Source organism: Eublepharis macularius, chromosome 2 (genome assembly GCF_028583425.1).
Source record: "Eublepharis macularius isolate TG4126 chromosome 2, MPM_Emac_v1.0, whole genome shotgun sequence".
NCBI lineage: Eukaryota > Metazoa > Chordata > Lepidosauria > Squamata > Eublepharidae > Eublepharis > Eublepharis macularius.
The window spans coordinates 145,416,042-145,435,601 of record NC_072791.1 but is presented as its reverse complement, the minus strand read 5'-3'; the positions used below and the strand labels follow the sequence as shown (position 1 = coordinate 145,435,601).

At 44.8% G+C, this 19,560-nt stretch overlaps 1 protein-coding gene across 1 annotated transcript; it reads left to right on the top strand.

Moving 5' to 3' along the window:
- Positions 1-8,032: 8,032 nt before the first annotated feature.
- On the top strand, positions 8,033-12,953 carry FEN1 (flap structure-specific endonuclease 1). Its single transcript, XM_054969915.1, has 2 exons — positions 8,033-8,107; positions 10,309-12,953. The coding sequence occupies exon 2, from the start codon at positions 10,366-10,368 to the stop codon at positions 11,509-11,511; it is 1,146 nt and encodes a 381-aa protein (XP_054825890.1). The 5' UTR covers positions 8,033-8,107; positions 10,309-10,365; the 3' UTR covers positions 11,512-12,953.
- The last annotated feature ends 6,607 nt before the right edge of the window (positions 12,954-19,560 follow it).

Here is a 19,560-nt window from a genome sequence, read left to right as displayed (position 1 = left end):
ATTTTGTGCCTCTGACATACATTATCTTTGATAACAGTAGTGCTCTTTACATCCGTTTTAATGGATTTATTGTTTTAAAATGGTCTAACTACTTAATGTACTTATAGAGCACCTTTTTATCCCAAAGTGCTTCACAGTTTGGTGGGGGAGGGGCAGGACAAGTGGAGTACCATAGTAAACTAATAACGGTCTCTGTCTTAACTGGTATCTGGAGGGTATCAGCTAGACTGACCAGTTATAGTGTGTCATCTATTCATCTGTCTCAGGATGTGTTCTCAGTAGCACAATTTACACGCTCTCCCGAAACATGAGTGGAAGGTAAACAACTGGATGTTCTGTCTGACGGAGAGAGCTCTTGAGTTAGTGCTTCTGGCTTAGCAGGAAGTTTTTTCCTTGGAACTGGAGCATGAATCTCTATCTCTCTAGACATTTTAGGGGACAAGGCAAACAAGGATGGATATAATGCCAGCTTTTAAAGTATGGCTGTTCTGAGGGACTGGGAATGTTCTAGAAGGAAAATTCATAAGCCTTTTTTGTCTTTGTTTTTAAAGCTTAAAGCCTGTAAATAGAAATGTGTGCTGCCACGGTGAGCCTTAAGGAAGATAAAGCACTAATTTGTTCTGTTTAAATGTTGCTGTCACAGCTTTAATCATTGTACATTGCCTACAATTCAGAGTCCTATCCTTAGTGAATACTATTTTAAATGTTTTGCTTGGGTGAAGGATGCTTAGCTTGCTTTTTCCCATACCACTTTCTGATTTGTATTTATATTTTGGAGTGCTGGGTTTCAGTGCTCCTGTACTTTGTTTGCTTATGTAGATCTTTATTCTAAGAAATGTACCTGTATAAATAAATATAAGTATACTACTTTGTATCCAAGATTGGCTCCTGGCTGCTTCTTGAGTTCCATCTTGCACCACTGAATTATTAGGTAGTTGTCAATGTTTTTCCCCTTGAATCAGATGGAACACAAGGGACATTAAGACACAAGACAAACTAAAGCCCTACCCATTTCAATGATACATGCAATCCAAGCCCATGCTTTACTTGAAAGTAGATCTCAGTGAGTTGAGGGGGGTGGGATTTCCAGTTAAACATGCACAGGATTGCAGCATTCAATACAATTAACTTTGTTTGGAATGGGCCAATAATGGGCTTTTCCACATGCTCGACTTATTCCTCATTTTCTTAGCAGTCAATCCCTGGGCACTGGAATTTATTTGGATATAGTTTTACTGCAAATGTGTCCTCCCTTTGCATTTTTACAGTTGTGGAGTCAGTTTATTTTGTTCTGCACATGTCTTAAATAATCGTGATTTTCAAATGAGGGTGCTGTTGTCATCAGCGAAGTCACAGCAGCTCTCCCTTTATTTTTTGCATATGCTTATAACATTGATGTAAGGGCTGTTCTTTTTTTAAAAAGAGCAAAAATGAACACATGGGGAAGTCTTTGCATGGGGAAGCCTAAAAGAGGAGCAGCTCTACCACCTATACCTAACCTCTCCCCCTCCGCATTCCAAACTTGAGCCCTGCCTGGGCTGACCCAGAGCTAGGATGTGAAGGCTGACACTGGCAGGGCAAACCGACTTCTCTTTAGACAGAGCCCAGAGCAGCAGTGGTTATGCGCTTTCCAAATGGTGTTGCTTTTTCTGGCACCAGAAATTGCCACCTCCCCCTCCCTTGGGCCCCCAGGGATTTTGCAATTTTTTTTAAAAAACATCATTTGCATAGCATTATATTGACCTACTGTTGTAACAATACATGCAGATTCTCTGAATTCCCAGCTTTCATTTTAAAAAAAGTAAAATCTCTAGCACCTTCCATTGCAGACATATGTTTTTTTCTTTATATCTCTCCAAAGGAAGGGGCTAGATACTTGGGGTTTTTTTTTAATGAAAGCCAGAAACTCTGAGAATCTGTTGCATGTATTGTTACAACAGGAGGTAGATATAACACTATGAAAATGATTAAAAAGATAGAAAACAAAACTAGAGGGGAGGAAAAGAAGGTGGGAGAGGAGTGGTTTGATGATGATGATGATGATGAATGTCCAATCATTGAAAAGTGGGTTGGAGGTAATAGTCAGGACAAGCAAAACTAAAAGAAGCATTACAAACAAGGAAAAAACACTCAAAATTGGCTTCCAAAAAAAAAAATTAGGGCAAAAGTGGTCTCAAAAGAACAAATAAACCAAGGAAAACAACAAAAAAAAACCCCAAAGCAAAAACTAAAGGCAAAAATGCATGCAGAAATCACAGTATGGGGCCAGAACTGACAGAAAACTCTGGAAAATGCCAAGGTTTGGTCAGCTTTAAAAGAATCTAGAGTATTTTCAGTTATAAAAGACATTATCCAAGTCTAAACAAGACTTTATTTCTTCCCTCTTGGCATTTCACTATAGCAAATGTTTCATATGCTGGACACCCCTTCAAATATATCATACATATATCAGAAAGCCACCAAATAGCTGTATCTTCAAAACTCGTTCACTATGTCCCTCCTCTCGCAGCCAAAAAGATCTAAGGTGGTCCTGAATGAGGCTGTTTCATGACCCCTGGGATAGTTTGGCATACTGTATTGTTTTAATTAATTTTTAGTAACCTATATAAACTGTGTTAAGGGACTTAATTGTTTATTAGTCAATGTTTGGTGAATTGTGACGACCTATGGCTATAGACAATAAACTCTTTTGACCTTGACTGTAGCCAGAACATGCTTCCTGCCCATGACTAGGGCTCACAGTCCACTCCATCATTACCTGCTCTCCCTTGAGAACAGACAGCAACAGTTGGCATGTTGGTTAACAAAGTGCCAGAAAACGTAACTCAGCTTTTATTGTATTGAGCTGCTGCTAAATAGTTTGCTGCTTGCTAAAACAGCAAAGACTACAATGCACATGAAACAGAAATTATGTACAATAATTAATGAGCTATTTATGCCTCTAAAGTTAACAAATTAAATGTAGGTGTGTATGTTCACTGAGTAGCTGGAACCAAACTTTATGTGGCACAAAATACATTGTTGTCTTTGACTTGAAATAAGTGTCCATACATGAAGAGCTCCACCCTTAGGCCACTGCTAATAAGGGACTGAGAGAAGCCTATTTGAATATCCACAGAAAGTTAACTTCATTTTTTAAGTGTAATCACATCAGCTCTAAAGAAATCCCAAAGAACAAAAAGAAGAGCAAACTTTAGCACATCACAGAGCCAGCTTTATTAGAGCCTAATGTTGGGACACTTGGGACTACAAACACGGGTCAGCGTTATACAGTCCTCAGCTGCGATGAGCCACATTAAGTACAAAAATAGAAAAAGGAGCTTCAGTAAGGAACCTGGAACCTGAAAAGAAAAAAATTGGATCAAATTACTTTCTCCAAACATACTATTACAGTACAGCTTTCTAACAGTTGGCTTCTGTTGTAACCAAAACTGGGGGGGGGCACCCCTCTCAGAAGCCAGACAAGGCTGTCGTGATAAACAAGGTAATTCTGTGCTTTATTTATTGCTAGGTGTTTCTTTGAAACTTCGACACATTTCTGTATTTTTAGATAAAAACTAAACATTTGACAGATATAGGTAAGAATCTTGTCAAAGGACAAATTTCTTGTACTGCTAGCAGCTCATTTCAACAATTACTTGCAAAAGGTTGTGGATAAAACCTGGCACATAGAGTATATATTCAGTATATTTTGCACATACCAACTGTGACAAGTTACCCAGTTCAGTAACTAGGATAAAATTAATATCAAGAAAGCAGAGAAATTTATATGCAAGGCATACTATCTTACTAATGAAGAAGCTATGATTAGGCATGAATGGTTTGGCTTGGTGGACCTGTCACCTGAAGCACTGCCTCCTACAAGTGATAGTAACATCACCTTCAGCTGTGTTTCAGTAGTGAAAAATGTTCTAAGCACAAAACCTCACAAGGTAATCTGTTGTTTCTTTTACTTAAAAATATGGTGATAACCTAGGTACAAGTAGAATCAGAGTCGGAAGAGACCTCCAGGGTCATCTTGTCTAACCCCCTGCACAATGCAGGAAATTCACAACTACGTCCCCCCACACCCCCAGTGACTTTTGTTTCATGCCCAGAAGATAGCAAAACACCTCTAGGATCCCTAGCCAAACTGGCCTGGAGAAAATTGCTTCCTGACCCCAAAGTGGTGATCTGCATTACCCTGGATATGTAAGAAGGGGCCACAAGAACTAAGCACTGATGTGACCCTTCGTGCCCTCCCTCTCATGATCTGCCCAGATTCACAGAATCAGCATTGCTGTCAGATGGCCATCTAGCCTCTGCTTAAAAACCTCCAAAGGAGAGCTCAGGAAGTTTGTTCCACTGAGGGACTACTGTCAGGAAGTTCTTCCTAATGCCCTCTCGCATAGCCTCTCTCCTTGCTGCTAATTCCCCCTACTTACTCGCAAGGAGCCCTATTCCAGGTAACAGTCTGACTACATACTTTTCCCTTCCCAAAGACTGTGAATTCCAAAATTACATGATCACTACTATTCAGGATGCCCACTATTTCCATCTCACCAACCAGTTCTTGGTGAGTATCCAGTCCAAGATAGCAGATGCCCTTGTTTACCTCTCCACTTTCTAAAAAATGAAGTTGTCAGCAAGACAAGTCAGGAATTTATTTGACCCTTCATTTTTAGCAGAGTTAGACTTCCAACATATCTAGGTAATTGAAATCTCCCATGACCACTGTGTCCCATCTCTTTGAGAATTTTATAATTTGTTCTAGGATTTTATTCCAGTACTCAGTAATGTTGTTGCAAAATTAGTTGACTATGAAGAATTGCATTTCAGATGCCATTTTGTTGTTTGAATGACAAAATAGAGGTTGGTAACCAATATTCATCAGCACATTCAAATGAAATAGAAGAGGGGGCTTTACCACCTTTTCAACCAAAACTGCCTCCTCTTTTGTTCTTTTAACAAACTTGTCCTAAATGTATTGGCTGTTATAGAAGAAATGAACCCAAAAGTAACCACTCTCCTGCCAAACTAACCCAGTAGTATTTTACCTGGAATCTACATCATAACAACAGCAGCTTCTTCCTCTTTGCTCTCATTGAAACAATTACATCAAACTTAATTTTCTGCACAACTGGTGCTATTTTTTTCCAGCAAACCAGCACATATTTTGTGGCATGATGTCATACTTTGCTACAAGCAGAGCCTTATTGCAAGGATAGCTATCACTGGCATTTATTTATACTTTAGCTTTTCCAGTAGAGGAATGGCTACTCTTATTGCAAGGTAACCACAATATTGGTTTGGAGCTCAGGACTGGGACTCAGCAACCTCCAATTACATGCTTGAAATGTCAAAGTGATTTGACAAACAGATTTGACATTTCAAGAAGGTAAAGGCTTTCCCTTGTAAACTTCAGAATAATGTAATCCATTTGGAAGGCACTTTTTACATGTGGTGCCCCTTCTAATAAAGTAAAAGAGGCCCATGTTGTTCTGCAGTCCTTAGAAAGTAATCCTTCTAATGTTGCTGAAGTGCATCCACTTCAAGATACGCAGGATCTGCAAATCTCCATATACAAATCCTATGCAATACACAGATGCCTAGAGAAAATCAGAAAGCTTTATAGTCATAATCTTTCAAGTTAAATCATGTTTATACTTATATGATTTTAGCAGAAGGCTTCTGTCCATAGTCACTCACATGCCTGACTGGAACATATATGTGCATAAAGAAGCAGAAACTTTATACATATAAAACAGAACAAAGTGTATTTGATGACTATTAAACAGTGTAAAAGTACTATGAAATGTGTATTTTATTTTTCCATCCTAGTTTTATTACCTGAAACAGCTCCTGCTCTACTGTCACACATAGATACCAACCCACAGTAGAAGGAAGAGTACGCCAAAACCCATGAACAGTGAAGCCACCAGAGAAATCAGCAATTCCTTGTAGATGTCCCGGGTGTACTTGGTGGAGGTTACTTCATAACTGAAATATTAATTAAAGCCATAACCAAACAGATAGGATTGGAGAAAGTCCAGGAAAAGCACACTGAAAAAAATGGGCATTTTCAGATACCAAGGCATACCCTGATGGACTTTATTGTCCCTGCCTCTTCATCTTTTTCAGTAGCTTCACATTAGATAATTAAGTAAATGAAGCATTTTCTGAAATGCACAATGAAAAGTAAACAACCTGCTTAATTTCTATATGTTGCCCTAAAGGAGCAAAATGTAGGACTGAAAAAAAGGAATTAAAGAGTGGCAACTTTACCCCTCAAGAAAAAAAACTTGTCAGTCCATACACTGTCGGTAAAATTCCAGATCAGCCTTTGAAGATGAAAATTCACACGCCTAACCCCCAAACTCAAATTGTCAAGCAACTTCTTCGCTCCAGCATATTCTTCTACTTCATAGAACCTCTTGTTAAACCTTGAACTCTAGCCACATATTCATATTCAATGGTTACTAATCACACTCTCATTACAGGGAGTTGTCAGGGATTTTTCCCCAAACATGAAGAACAAAATCTGAATTTGAGGTTTAAATTGTCATTAATTCTACCATTTCACTGCCATCAAGACAGCTGTCTAGGGAGGAATTACATGGAAAAAGAATCTCTACGATGTTATCTGTTCCAATCTGGGATTAATTTGGGGGCAGAAGCTTCTGGGAAGAATTCGTTCTTTGCACCACCAAGGTCCAGATTGCCAGAACTGCTCATGAGGAATAGTGAGGAAGGAGAGCAACCCCATTAACATTTTAATATTTTGTTTTTAATCTTTTATAATTATTTTAACTATTGTACACAAATTTTAAAAAATCTACTGAAAAGCATTGTCATCAACAGAATTCAGGCCACTGAATTTCTCTGTATTCTTGACACAAATCAGATAAACAAAGGGAGAATACAGTGGGCATGAAATCTCTCTTTCTGGTTCCCAGATAAAAAGCTGGGGAGACTATAATCACCCCACTTTATACCAGAAAAATTGCAAAGGAAGAGCCAGACTATTTCTGATTGTTTCAAGATGCAAACACAGTACTCCTTTCCATCCTGCTTTATGAGTGAATACCATGGTCCCTGGATAGGGCAAGCTCACATAGGGCAGAGATTTTCAACCCATGCTATCACAAGGGTGTTCAAGTTGGGCCTCAGGCTGAAAACCAAGGGTCTCCTAAATGAACAACTCAGAAAACAGGAAACAGCAACGACTTCTTACTGGTACCCCTCAAATCTTTACTACCCTGCGAGGTTTTCTCTGTACTGAGCAGGCCTATACATTTTGGAATGCAGAAGAGAGTCTTGCACCTGCTCGTTCTCCATCGTTATGCAGCGCTTATACGGGAGGCTGAACAACATGAAACAGCTTTTGCACTACATCACAAAGTTTAGCAGCCCTCTTAGGATGTGGCAACTCTACAGCCCACCCTCGACGACTCAACTAGCACTAGTCTTGATTAATTCAGCAGCGCGGGCGAAGGATACACGAAGAACCAGGCGGTGAAGAACATGCCGATGGCCAGCAGCACCACAGTGAGGTGGGGGAACACAGCCGGGTTCACCGGGCTAGTGTATCTGCTCATCGTCTCAAGCTCCTGAAGAGGAAGAAACCATAAGGAAGATAAGCATAACAACGAACCTTAAGAGGAGGATCTCTCTTGAGGGAGTAACTACCTGGGGAAGCCCCAGAGGCCCTCACCCACCGCCCACTCGGGGCCATCCTTTGCAGGCTTCTCTGAGGCGGGGGGAGGTCCGCTGGCGGGAAACGACAGCCATCCTCACCATGACTCCGCTGACGGCTCTCCTGGCTTCTACGCCTCTTGGTCACGGGTGACGGAAGGACACGTCGCTTCCACCACCGGAACTGCTTCTGACCTCTTCCTCCTCTCCACTCGCCCAAAACTTCCCGGGAATTGTAGTCTAGTTAGCGCCACAAGCGCACGAGAAAGATGTGAGCGCGAACTACATCTCCCAAAGGGCGCGGCATCCAGGCCTCTCCCCCTTGCGGACTTTATCGCGGGTTTTCCGAAGGCGCCAAAGAAAGGGAGAGGAAGTTTTAGCTGCCTGAGCGGAGGGTGGTTGAGCCTCGTCGGCAAGCGGGCAGCGAAAGGAGGTAAAGTCGGTGTTGAAGGGCGGGAGGAGGACGCGCGTGGGGGCCGGCTGGGAAAGTGAGCGCGTGCGTGAAGCCGCATTGTGCCACTGGTTTCTGCTCTGAGCTGCGGTGCCGAGAATTAAAACTAGGACCATCGGCACGCGAAACGGCCGCTTGACTACTGGAATGTAGCCGAGGGGCGCCTCCGTTTTTCCTGTTCCTCTTGCCTTGTGCCTTGGAGGGATCCGTTGATTCTTTAGCGTTGCGCAAGGGGCCGTATGACAATAAATACGAAACCGGCCCCCACCAAACCCTTACTCATCCGGGGAAGAGAGGCTCTTCCCCTCACATCTGCAGTCTCTTAGCTGGCCTTTGGGTTCCTCTGATTGTCAGATATGGGGAAGTAGTTTGTAGGCGAGAGTTGCCTGCGACCCTGCTTGTGGGGCCAGGCTTCTCTGTGGTTTCTTTGTGGACGGAGTGCATGAGGACTGAGCGCGTCTGCACATACGCTTGTTGAGAACTGCATTGAGAGGAAAGGGTACACATGCAAACTCCCTGTGGCTGACGCATTTCTTTTCAGTGGTGAAGGCTAAGCTGCTGTCCTGTGGAGGGAGAGGGTTATCTTCTCAGTCCTCCCCTCCCTGGGATTATGGCCACTGGTGCCCCCTAGATAAAAATTATCTCATACCTGATCTCCTCAGATCTCAGAAGCTAAACAGGGTAGGTCTTGGTTAGTAATTGGATGGGAGACCTCCAACGAAGACCAGGGCTTCAGAGGCAGGCGATGGCAAACCACCTGATAGCCTCTTGCCAGGAAAACCCCAACAGGGGTTGCCATAAGTCAGCTATGACTTGAGAGCTCTTTCCAGCACAGCTGCTGGCAGTAATTTAAAATCAAATGTAAATAACATTAAAATGCACCAGGGACCCATGAAGGCTTACAGGGAAGAAGAAATCTAGTTGCCCCCTGTCTGTCCCCTGTCCCACACTGAAAATCTTTGGCCACCTGGTGGGACTGGGGCTTGGAGCAGAAAGCCTGCAGAATAGATTTTTAGTGCCAAGATTCCTCCATCAGCTGGCCAGCAATATGACATGATGTTGCTTGGCAATCCACAAATGGTGGCCCAATTCTCAGTGTAGTTCAAATTCTCTAAGGTAAGCTTAATTTAGAGAGATGTATGGTGGAGAGGATGTAGTTACATTCCATGTTTACTAGAAAAATAGAGAGTAGCTGTCCATCTAGACAATTCAACCCTTCCTGTGGAAGAAATCTTTTTATAATTGCACAGATCCTAACAATAGTTGCCCAAATTTGCTTCATTCGTAACTAAATGTGCTTTCTAGTGCAATCTAAAGGACAGTTTCCTGGAAGCAGTGATGTGGGGTGAAAAAAGTTTCTGATGCTATAATTTTCCATGAAAAGAACTTCCACCCCACATATGTAAATATAGTCTTATCCATATTGTCAGGGTTCTTGTGCTGCAAACCAGTCATGTTAAATGGGCTAAATGTGGGATATGAAGCCTATACTTACCCCAGTGTTTGTGCATTTGCTGTTTTTTGTGGACATTTTTGCTAACATTTAAATTTGAATCAGAAATTTTTTTCCATTCAAATTTTCCTGGAAAACCCACATCAGAGAGCCAGTTTGGTGTAGTGGTTAAGAGCATGGGACTCTAATCTGGAGAGCCAGGTTTGATTCCCCACTCCTCCACTTGAAGCCAGCTGGGTGACCTTGGGCTAGTCACAGATCTATGGAGCTCTTTCAGCCCCACCCACCTCACAGGGTGTTTGTTGTGGGGATAATAATGACATACTTTGTAAACCGCTCTGAGTGGGCATTAAGTTGTCCTGAAGGGCAGTATATAAATTGAATGTTGTTGTTGTTATCATCATCATCATCACTGCATGGGAATAAGTTCCATTGTATAGATTTGAATAGAATGTCTTAGAATTGCTCTGTTTTTCACCAAAATATGTACTCTATTCTGTGTGGAGAAATTGTCTCCCATAGTCTTTTAAAATTTGGTTTATAGAAATTTCATCTAACCTTCCATACATACTTGAATTGACCTAGATGTCAGTTATTAACCTAGTAATCTAATATTATCAGTAGGCCAACTGATGAAAGGATAATACCCATCCAACAACAGAACAGTTTTGTTATCTGTCTTCTAGAATCACTTTAAGTCTTCAGTTCACATCTGTTGTTTTGCTCCCAGGTTTCTGCTGTGTCATATCATCTCCAATTCAGCTTCAGCTTCAATTTTGTTACCAGCATGGGAATCCACGGTTTAGCCAAACTGATTGCAGATGTAGCTCCTGGTGCCATTCGAGAAAATGACATTAAGAGTTATTTTGGTCGGAAAGTGGCTATTGATGCTTCTATGAGTATTTACCAGTTCCTGATTGCTGTACGGCAGGGAGCCGACATGCTGCAGAATGAGGAAGGTGAGACCACTAGCCACCTAATGGGCATGTTCTACCGTACCATCCGCATGGTGGAAAATGGCATCAAGCCTGTGTATGTCTTTGATGGCAAACCTCCACAGTTGAAATCAGGTGAACTGGACAAGCGTACTGAGCGCCGAGCTGAGGCAGAAAAGCAATTGCAAGAGGCCAAAGAGGCAGGTGAAGAGGAAAATGTAGAAAAATTTAGCAAGAGGTTAGTTAAAGTGTCCAAGCAACACAACGACGAGTGCAAGAAGTTGCTTACTCTGATGGGCATCCCCTTTGTAGAAGCACCTGGGGAGGCTGAAGCTAGCTGTGCTGCCTTGGTCAAAGCTAGTAAGGTCTATGCTGCTGCTACTGAGGATATGGACTGTTTGACCTTTGGTAGCCCTGTGTTGATGCGACATCTTACTGCCAGTGAGGCTAAGAAACTTCCCATTCAGGAATTCCACCTGCACCGTATCCTTCAAGACATGGGTCTGACTCAGAAGGAATTTGTGGACCTTTGCATACTGCTAGGTTGTGACTACTGTGAAAGTATTCGTGGCATTGGGCCCAAGCGTGCCATGGAGCTCATCAGGCAGCACAAAAGCATAGAAAAAATTGTTCAGCAAATAGATACTAAGAAATACTTCCTGCCAGACAACTGGCTGCACAAGGAGGCCCAGCAACTTTTCATGGAACCTGAAGTTGTAGACCCAGAAGCTGTGGAGTTGAAGTGGAGTGAGCCCGATGAGGAGGGACTTGTCCAGTTCTTGTGTGGGGAAAAGCAATTCAATGAAGAAAGGATCCGTAACGGAGTCAAGAGACTGAACAAGAGTCGCCAGGGTAGCACTCAAGGCCGACTAGATGATTTCTTTAAGGTTACTGGCTCAATTACTTCAGCCAAGCGCAAAGAACCAGAGCCTAAAGGGTCTGCCAAGAAAAAAGCAAAGGGCGGTGGTGCAGCAGCAAAGTTCAAAAGAGGAAAATAACTTCTAAAAAATTATATCAATTCCTTTTCACTCCAGATGCTACTGGAAAGAAAGTATACTGAACTGCCAATACAGGGCCATTTGGTGACCTGCTGTAGCTCTGTAATACTTAAAAAAGAGACACAACCCTTCAGCCTAACCTGATAAATGGAGGGCACTGCTCTCAATGACAAAATCTTGATGTTGCTGATTAGTAGCCACAGGTGCAGCTTCACTGATGGCTGACATTGCTGCAGGCTGATGCAGAGGATGTTACTACTACTAACACAATTGCTATGAATCAGCCACAGTTGCTGCATTCTTTCTAGTTGTACCAAGCCTAGGAATTGCTTTCATTTCATTTATAGCTTTGAATATACACTGATGAGTATGCTCTTTTTTCTATGAATACCTTGTTGCTTTCAAACTGAATTTTCTGAAGTAGATTAAATAGCCTTGCGAGTAGTATCAGCAAACACAATTGCAGTGTTGAATAAATAAGATGGGCAAACAAGATGACTTCTGAATGATCAAATCTAAGATAGCCACCTTTCTAATCTGGTCGTTCTATACTCCTCAGTTACAGTTGATGCAGACATCATGCCTGGTCGGATCCAGCTGTCCATCAGTGGAAGGCACCATAGTTATGAATCTTTCCTTTGTTGTGCTCCCTCCACAGTTCTTTCTGACCCCAGGAAAGTTTATTCTCAAGGTTACAGGGCCTATATGGACTAATAGCCACAAAGATTGGGAAACTGCTGTGAGAAGGGTAAAGGGGATGAAATTGCCTTCCTCTATCAGTGCAGCTGAACAGTTTTTTCCTCTTCCTACCACAGCCTACTGGTCTACCTGAGTCAAGCAACCCGGGAAAAAAAATTTCCAGTTTCAGAAAGAGTTTTGGTGGAGGGGAATACCAGAATCATTCATGATCCTTGCATCCACTGAGTGCTAGATCCAGCTCCCTGTCTTGATTAATTAGCTTGGCTTGCCCTTGTCAACTAAAAGAATGGGGTTGTCAGTTAATAGGGATCATCCTGATTGGATGATCCCTATGAACTCTTCCCTATTAACTCTATTGATACTGAAGCACACTCTTCTCAGGTGTGCTTCAGTATCAATTAGAGTAGCAACATTGTGAACGTGGTGGTTGGAGATGGTCAGAAGATAATTTTCTTATTTGAAATTATATGAGATTGTTTTAACTGCAAGTTATTTTTTCTCGGGTTTGTGTCATTTAATTCACCAAGTTTGTAAATATTTATGACTGAATAGGAAAATATTTTCATTTTCAGTCTTTGAAAGAAATAAGGAACCAAATTCTAGATTGTCTTATTTTATGAATAGCTTTGTTTTGGTTTTAGCAAATAGCAGTGTAGAAACTGACAGATGCCATCCTGGACTAGGGATTTTTTTTTTCTGCTTTACCTCTTGTATTAAACGTACAATAAATGCTTTTTTCATTATCACATTGTGCTTTATAGCAGATGTTCTAAATAAGGAGTTTTACAGGTATTACTTTGAGAGTTACATCCTTAGGCTGCAATTCTGCTAAAAAAAATTATTCTTGGGAATATGCTTATTCATGGCACAGTAACTATTTGAAAAAAAATACTGTAGTGTCAGAAATGTCTTAGGAAGCATGACATCTCCGTAGAGGACAAAATGGTGGCACCGCTTCATATTTTCATTTGGTCTGGTTCTTTAGTGAAATGCCAAATCTGATTTTAATAGATACTGGCTCTACTCATGAAAGAGTTTGTATTGGAATTACAAAGTCACAGAACTAAATCTGTGTGCAAAGCATTAATCTCTAGCCTGAAAATTAGAAGAAAAGATTACAGAAGTTGTTACAATTAGGGATGGATAATACAAAGTCTTCTTGATTTGCAAGATTGGATGAAATTTGATGAAGTGATTTGGCGCAAAAGCATGACTGTATCTGCCCCAGGTCATACAGATGAGGCAGTTGATAAACAGACTTCTGTGCATTTATTACTTACATTCCAGTTTATCATGTGAAAATTTAATCTAGGTCATAGTTGCCATTGCCCTCAAAAGGCTTACACTCTGAATGCTGGATAAGGCCCTGGTCCTAGGGAAACAGTTAACAGGAGTTTCTCAGGTGAGGAGATGTGACTGGAAGCAGTCTTAGTTACTCTATTTACTTCAAATTAGAATCAAGGACCTTTCAGTACCAGTGTGTTACCATGGAAGAATAGTTTTGTGACTAAGAGTACAGATTAATTACTGAGAGGCTTTAACTAACCAATAGCCAAGTTTACTCTAGAACTGCTATTGCTCTTGTTAAGTATGGGATTTCGTATGGCCTCAGTTGTTCTGCTGGTGCTTCATGAACTAAATTTTTGGACTGGTCCATGCCAAGATACAGGAAAAACTTGTCCAAGGTGCAGATGGTGGGAGCTGGTGACAATTGCTTTCTGGTATTGCAGATTTCCTCTCAGCAGAAGCAGCCGACCAGAAGACTAAAAAGGGGAAATACTAGCTCAAGATGAGGCCTCAGAACATTTACTTCAGCAAGTCCTGGCATTCACTCTGAATAAAATATTACCACGGGTATATTCAGTGTTATGGTAATTAATAGAAGTAAATGTAAAGGAAACTCCATAGTAAGTTCAGGTAAAAGTCAAAATACTTTGGCGCTTCAAAGATGGCTGGGAGTTGCAAACTCAGGATGTAATTTTATCCTCCTATCCTGGGTCATGGTTGGTTGGTTTTATCTGAGAACTTAGCAAACAGGCTCCAGTTATTGTGTTTTGTACAATTTGTGCAAATATATTAAAATTTGTATATACAGACCCAACTAAAAGAGAGGTCTCAATCCCTGCTATTATATATGCTTTCTCTGTAGTCACGTCCACCTTGTGGAATGGCCTGCCTAGAGGAAGTTAGGAAGGCTCCCATGCTCTCTTGTCTCTCTCTGGATGGTCCTTAAACTCATGATCCTGTATTTAAAGTGAATTCTTCTGATGGCAGGTGAAGGATCATCAGCTCCGTCATTGTTTCCTCTTGCTGAATTTTGATGTCTCTCTTTCAGCTATAGTAGTTTCAGAAGAGTTGAGGAACTAAATAACTCACACTAGAATGCAGCGGCTATCATAACTGGCTCTACAGGTTGGAACAACGTATGCTCTCCCACTACAATGACTGAACCTCCTTAGAAAAAACTCAGTTCTCTTTTTCACAGAACCTCCTGGCTTTCCCTTCATCACCCTCTCTTCTCAAACCCTAGGCCTCCCCACTCCCCATGTTGCTAGGCAAGCCTTCACAATGACTCTTGAAATTTTTGTTGGCCACCCAATGGCTTACTTTAGTATGTTCTCAAATGAGTAACTTACTTTTTAAAAGCCAGGACTAGAGGTGGGCACAAACTGGGAAAATTCCAAACTGTGCAGTTCATGGTTCGTTGTGTTTCACAAACCCCGAACTTTTACAAACTTGCCTTAGGTTGTGAACTGGTTTGTTTGGTTCATGGTTCATCAATCCGCCAGGCCCTAGGACAGCCCCCTTTACCGTCAGAAATGCCAACCTTGCAGGTACTCTTCAATAGGCTCTCCTCCAGCCCCTCTCTGAGTTTAGTGAAGAGTTATAGACCGCCCCCCTCCAAAGCAGGTGTCCCCAGGAAAGTCGCATTAGATATAATGGGAGCCACAAATGCCAATTGACTTACATAGGCTCCATTAGAATACATTGCAGGCAGCACCAAAAAGGTACGGGATGGAGTTAGGGAATCTTCCTCTGAGAATGGGGTTATGACAGTGGCTACCCCCTCCTTGTGGGTCCGGGAGGTGGTCAATGGACTGCCTCCCTTCTGTCCCCTGGGAGCCATGGTCTCTGGGGGGGGGTGGCCAACAGCACCCCCACCTTGTCCTTGGGGGGCAGCCACCGCATCAGGGTGGGTTTTGTTGGTGGCTGCTCCCTTGTCATGGGCCGTGGAGGCAGTCAATGGACTGCCTCCCTCCCACCAGGGGCCACGGGCTCAGGGGGTGGGGGTGGCCCGTGGCACCCCCTTGGGGGAGATGTTTCACGCCTAAAGAAATGGGACAGCCCAGACCCTCCTAGACAATTATTCTCTGAGTCTAACACTGGCATAGAGACTGGAGTGGAGTTGAAGCCCGGCTCTGGACAACCAACTCCCACTATTGGGATGCCGCCAGGGATGGCTGCCATTGGTGGCCTGTGGGGAAAGGAGGTTTAAGTTGGCCTTGTGGGTAGTTTCCCGCCTCAGGTCAGTCAAAACCCACCTCACGGGATGGCTGTGAGGGAGCCTGAGGGTTGGCTACTGAGTCTGGCAGTGGGACAGAGACTGAGGTGGCTCAGAGCCCCAATACCTCCCCAAGGTCCAGGGAGGGGTAGCCCAGCAGGGGGAGGTTAATCTTTATGAAGGATCATTGATCCACCAAGGCCAGGTCCAGGCGTGAGCGGCAGGCACAGATCATGTCAATTAGGTATAATGGGAGCCAGCCACAAATGCCAATTGACTTGTGTCAGGCTCCTGGCCAGGTTCGTGGTAGCCTGGGGGTGGCACGCTCTCCAGGCTTGCCTGGGCAGTGGCTAGGGCTCAAGAAAAACCAGGTATGGAGGGAGGAGGAGGGTTGGAGAAAACTTGGATCCCTCTTTCCCTCTGTTGGGAAAGCCAGTGTCGCTCCCTCTCTCTGACGTCACGCTCACTCGTCTCTCCAATTCACTCGCTCCCAACTATTCATCACCAGCTCCTTGCCCTTCCCCCACCTTTAGAGACCCCCCTTTACATCCTCCCCCAGTCAAAGTGGTGTTCTTGGGGACATAGGAATGTTGTTTTCAAGGAGAGGAGGTTAATCTTGGGGGGAAGATGTTCTTTGGGGAGACGGTATTCTTGGACAGGAAAAGAAAAAGGTGATCCATGAGGGGAGGTTAATCCTGGGGGAAAGCAGACCTTGAGGAAACAGCATTCCATTCCATAATGAGGAGCCCATAAGCCTGGCACTAGCACAGGCTGGGGTGGGGTCAGAGCCATGATACCCCCAGACAGTTGTCGTGGGGGGCCAAGGTTAACTTCCAGTGTGAGGGAACCTGGATCTTCAATCCCCAAGGTGCGGTGAGTAGTAGCCCAGCAGGGGGAGGCTGAACTTAAGAAAGCTGATTGATCCACCTGGGTCGGGTCCAGGCATTAGCGGCAGGCACAGAGCAGGTCTCTCAAGTGGGAGAATACCCACTCACTCTGGACACGAGTGGGGGGAGAAAGTTCATGGCCACAGATAACAAATCAGGCCAGATGTCAGCTTTGCATGCCCAGTACTTCAGGGGATTGGAGTCGGGGGGGGGGGGGCTGGTGGGACTTGGCAAGGTGCTCTTGCATTATTGCCTCCACCGAGTCCTCCGCAAGGGCATGTGTGGGCTCCTCGATGCCGCCAACCGCCCAGCTCACCACCGAGGACCGGGGGGGGGGGAGCATTGTTGGGTGTGATCTCAAGGTCCTGGGTCACTGGGCTGATTGTCCTCCGCCACCAACAGTCCCTCTTCTATGCCCTCTTCCCTCTGGCCATATTGTTTTGCCTGGAAACTGTGCACCTCTCTGTGGAGGTCCTGCATCCATAGCTGGAACTCAGCATTGTGCATGGTGATGCTGCCCTTTATATGGGGGTTGCACATGCAGGCCAGTCTGTACACCCCCTCTTTGCAGAGAAGATGCAAGTGGGTGTCCACATCTGCCTGCAATGTCCTCACCAAGTCCTTGACCCTGGGGAGAAGGGCTTCCCCCAGCTCCAGTTCTTTGGCCAGCACCTGGTCCAGCCCAAGGATCAGGGGAATGGCTTGCCCCAGGCTTGCTGTGTAGGAGCAGAGGAGGTCAGTGGTCTCCTAAAATAGCTTTAGGAGATGGACCATTTGGAAGAGGGCTAGCGAGTCCATGGAGCTAATGCTGAATTCCTCCACCCTGCACAATGGGCACAGAGGACATGTTATCCTGCACCACATTTCTTTGCTCCAACAGAGCAAAGATCTACATCATGTAGGTGGAGTTCCAATGGGTGGGCATGTCTTCAAAGAGCCGGTGCTCAGGATCCCCCTCCTCCTCCCACCTCTTGTGCAGCTGGCAGGAAGAATGAATGTTGCTGGGAAAGTAGCCAGGCAGAAGCCAGAAGCTGCCCAACAAGTCAAGTGTCCAATGTCCCCTGGTCCCAGGTGGGATTGATGTTCCGAGCTAGCCCAAGAGCATCCCTCAGAACCTGGTGCAGCTTGTGCACCAGGCAGCTCATGCCCTCAAGGGACATGGCATCCATGGCTTTCACCATGGTTCTACTGGCAAACATGACCATGTAGCCATGGACAACATCACCCGCGAGTGCCCAATCCCTCAGTCCAGCCTTGATTGCGGCAGCAATGTTCCCTCCATGTGGTCCTCATCCATCCCCCGTGCCTGGAGCAGAACTACTGCATAGCCTGGTGGCCTTGGGGGTCTGGAGCCTTAGGGGTCTGGAGGTCCTCTGGTTGCCACCAGTGGACAGTGAGGGTGAGGTAGCCATGCTTACAGATTCTCCACAGGTCCACCATGAAGTGCTCGGTTTGCCCTTGTGCTCTGGACAGTTTGTCACGGACCAGAGCAGTAGAGGGATAGCAAGACTCGCTGGCCAACAGTCTGCTGCTAAGGCATGGTATAACGGGGCTTCATGATGCAGCATCCACCAAAAGCCCACACCCTCCACAACGGACAAAGGTAGTCCATCCAGGGCAATAATCTCCGCCACCACATGAGTGAGTGTCTCCTGAGCCCTCCCCCTGTTTCCTTTTCTTGGCAGTGCCACTGACCCAAAGGGAAAAGCCTCCTGAAGGGGAGCTTGCCTGGAAGTTTCACTCCCACCCACAGCATCCTCAGTACGAGTCTTCTTCCTCAGGGTGGACTCCTGTTCCCCTCCCCCTTCTCCCTGCTCAGAAGCCCTCTTTGTCCTGTCCCCCCCCCGGATGATTCTCCTTGCTCCAGTGGCAACATACTTAGGGGGTGCCTCTGCAGATGCCTGTGGAGGGTGCTGGATGACAGGTGCTTGGGGTCTAAGCCCCTACGGACCGGGACATCACAGTGCTGGCAACGTGCCACACAAGGGTTGTTGGGGAGGATTGTGAAGTACTGCCAAAGTGCAGGCCTGAAATAGGGACCAGGACAGGTGTGGCTGGGCTAAAAGAATGCAGCAAGGGATGGACTGCAGGCAGGGACAGCCCCAAGAGGTTGGGATGTGGAGGAGCTGGATGTTCCTCCAAGATCCCCTGATGCACCCTGAGATCACTCCTCAAAAAGTTTTAGCAGCTGCTCTTCCTCTGGCAATGCTGACAACTCTTCTGCCTCCTCTTCGATTCCCACAAGCGCATCTTGAAAAAGAGGCTCTGACTCTAAGGCATCTCCACTATTGCTGGGCACTGGTGGGCCAGAAGGATGAGCTTGGGACTTCCTCCCCCCGCGACCAGCCTTTCCCCTGACTCTAACCCTCGTGGAGCTAATAAGAAGAGCCCTCAGCCAAGGAAACCACTAAGCTTGGCCCCAGAGCCTTGTAGTAGGCGCTGAGATGGGGGTGGGGAGAGCCCTAGCCCACCAGCCAGACACCTTCCCAGGTGGGACAGGTGCCCAAAATGAGAAGGGGGGGGAGAACAGATTTGTGAGCCCTCAGTCAAGGAAAGCCACTGAGCTTGGTTTCAGAACCAGGTGGTAGCCCTGAGACAGGGGAGAGGGGAGAGGCCTCTAGCCCACCAGCCAGACACCTTCCTAGGTGGGACAGGTGCCCAAAATGAGAAAGAAAGCTGGGAAAGGTGCTCAAAGTAAGAAAAATTAATAAAATAAAAAGTCCTGTTAGCCCTCAGCAGAGGAATCCACTAAGCTTGACCTCAGAGCCTAGCAGTAGGACTGGAGTGGAGGAAAAGGCTCCTCACCCACCACACAAACACCTTCCCAGCCAGGAAAGTTGCTCTAAATAAGAAAGAGATTATTTATCAGTCGCTTTTTAAGCAGCAAGCCAGAAACTCCACCAAAAAGCTCCAAAATCCCCCCTCCCCCCCCACTCTCTCCATCTTCCAACAGCAGCTCTT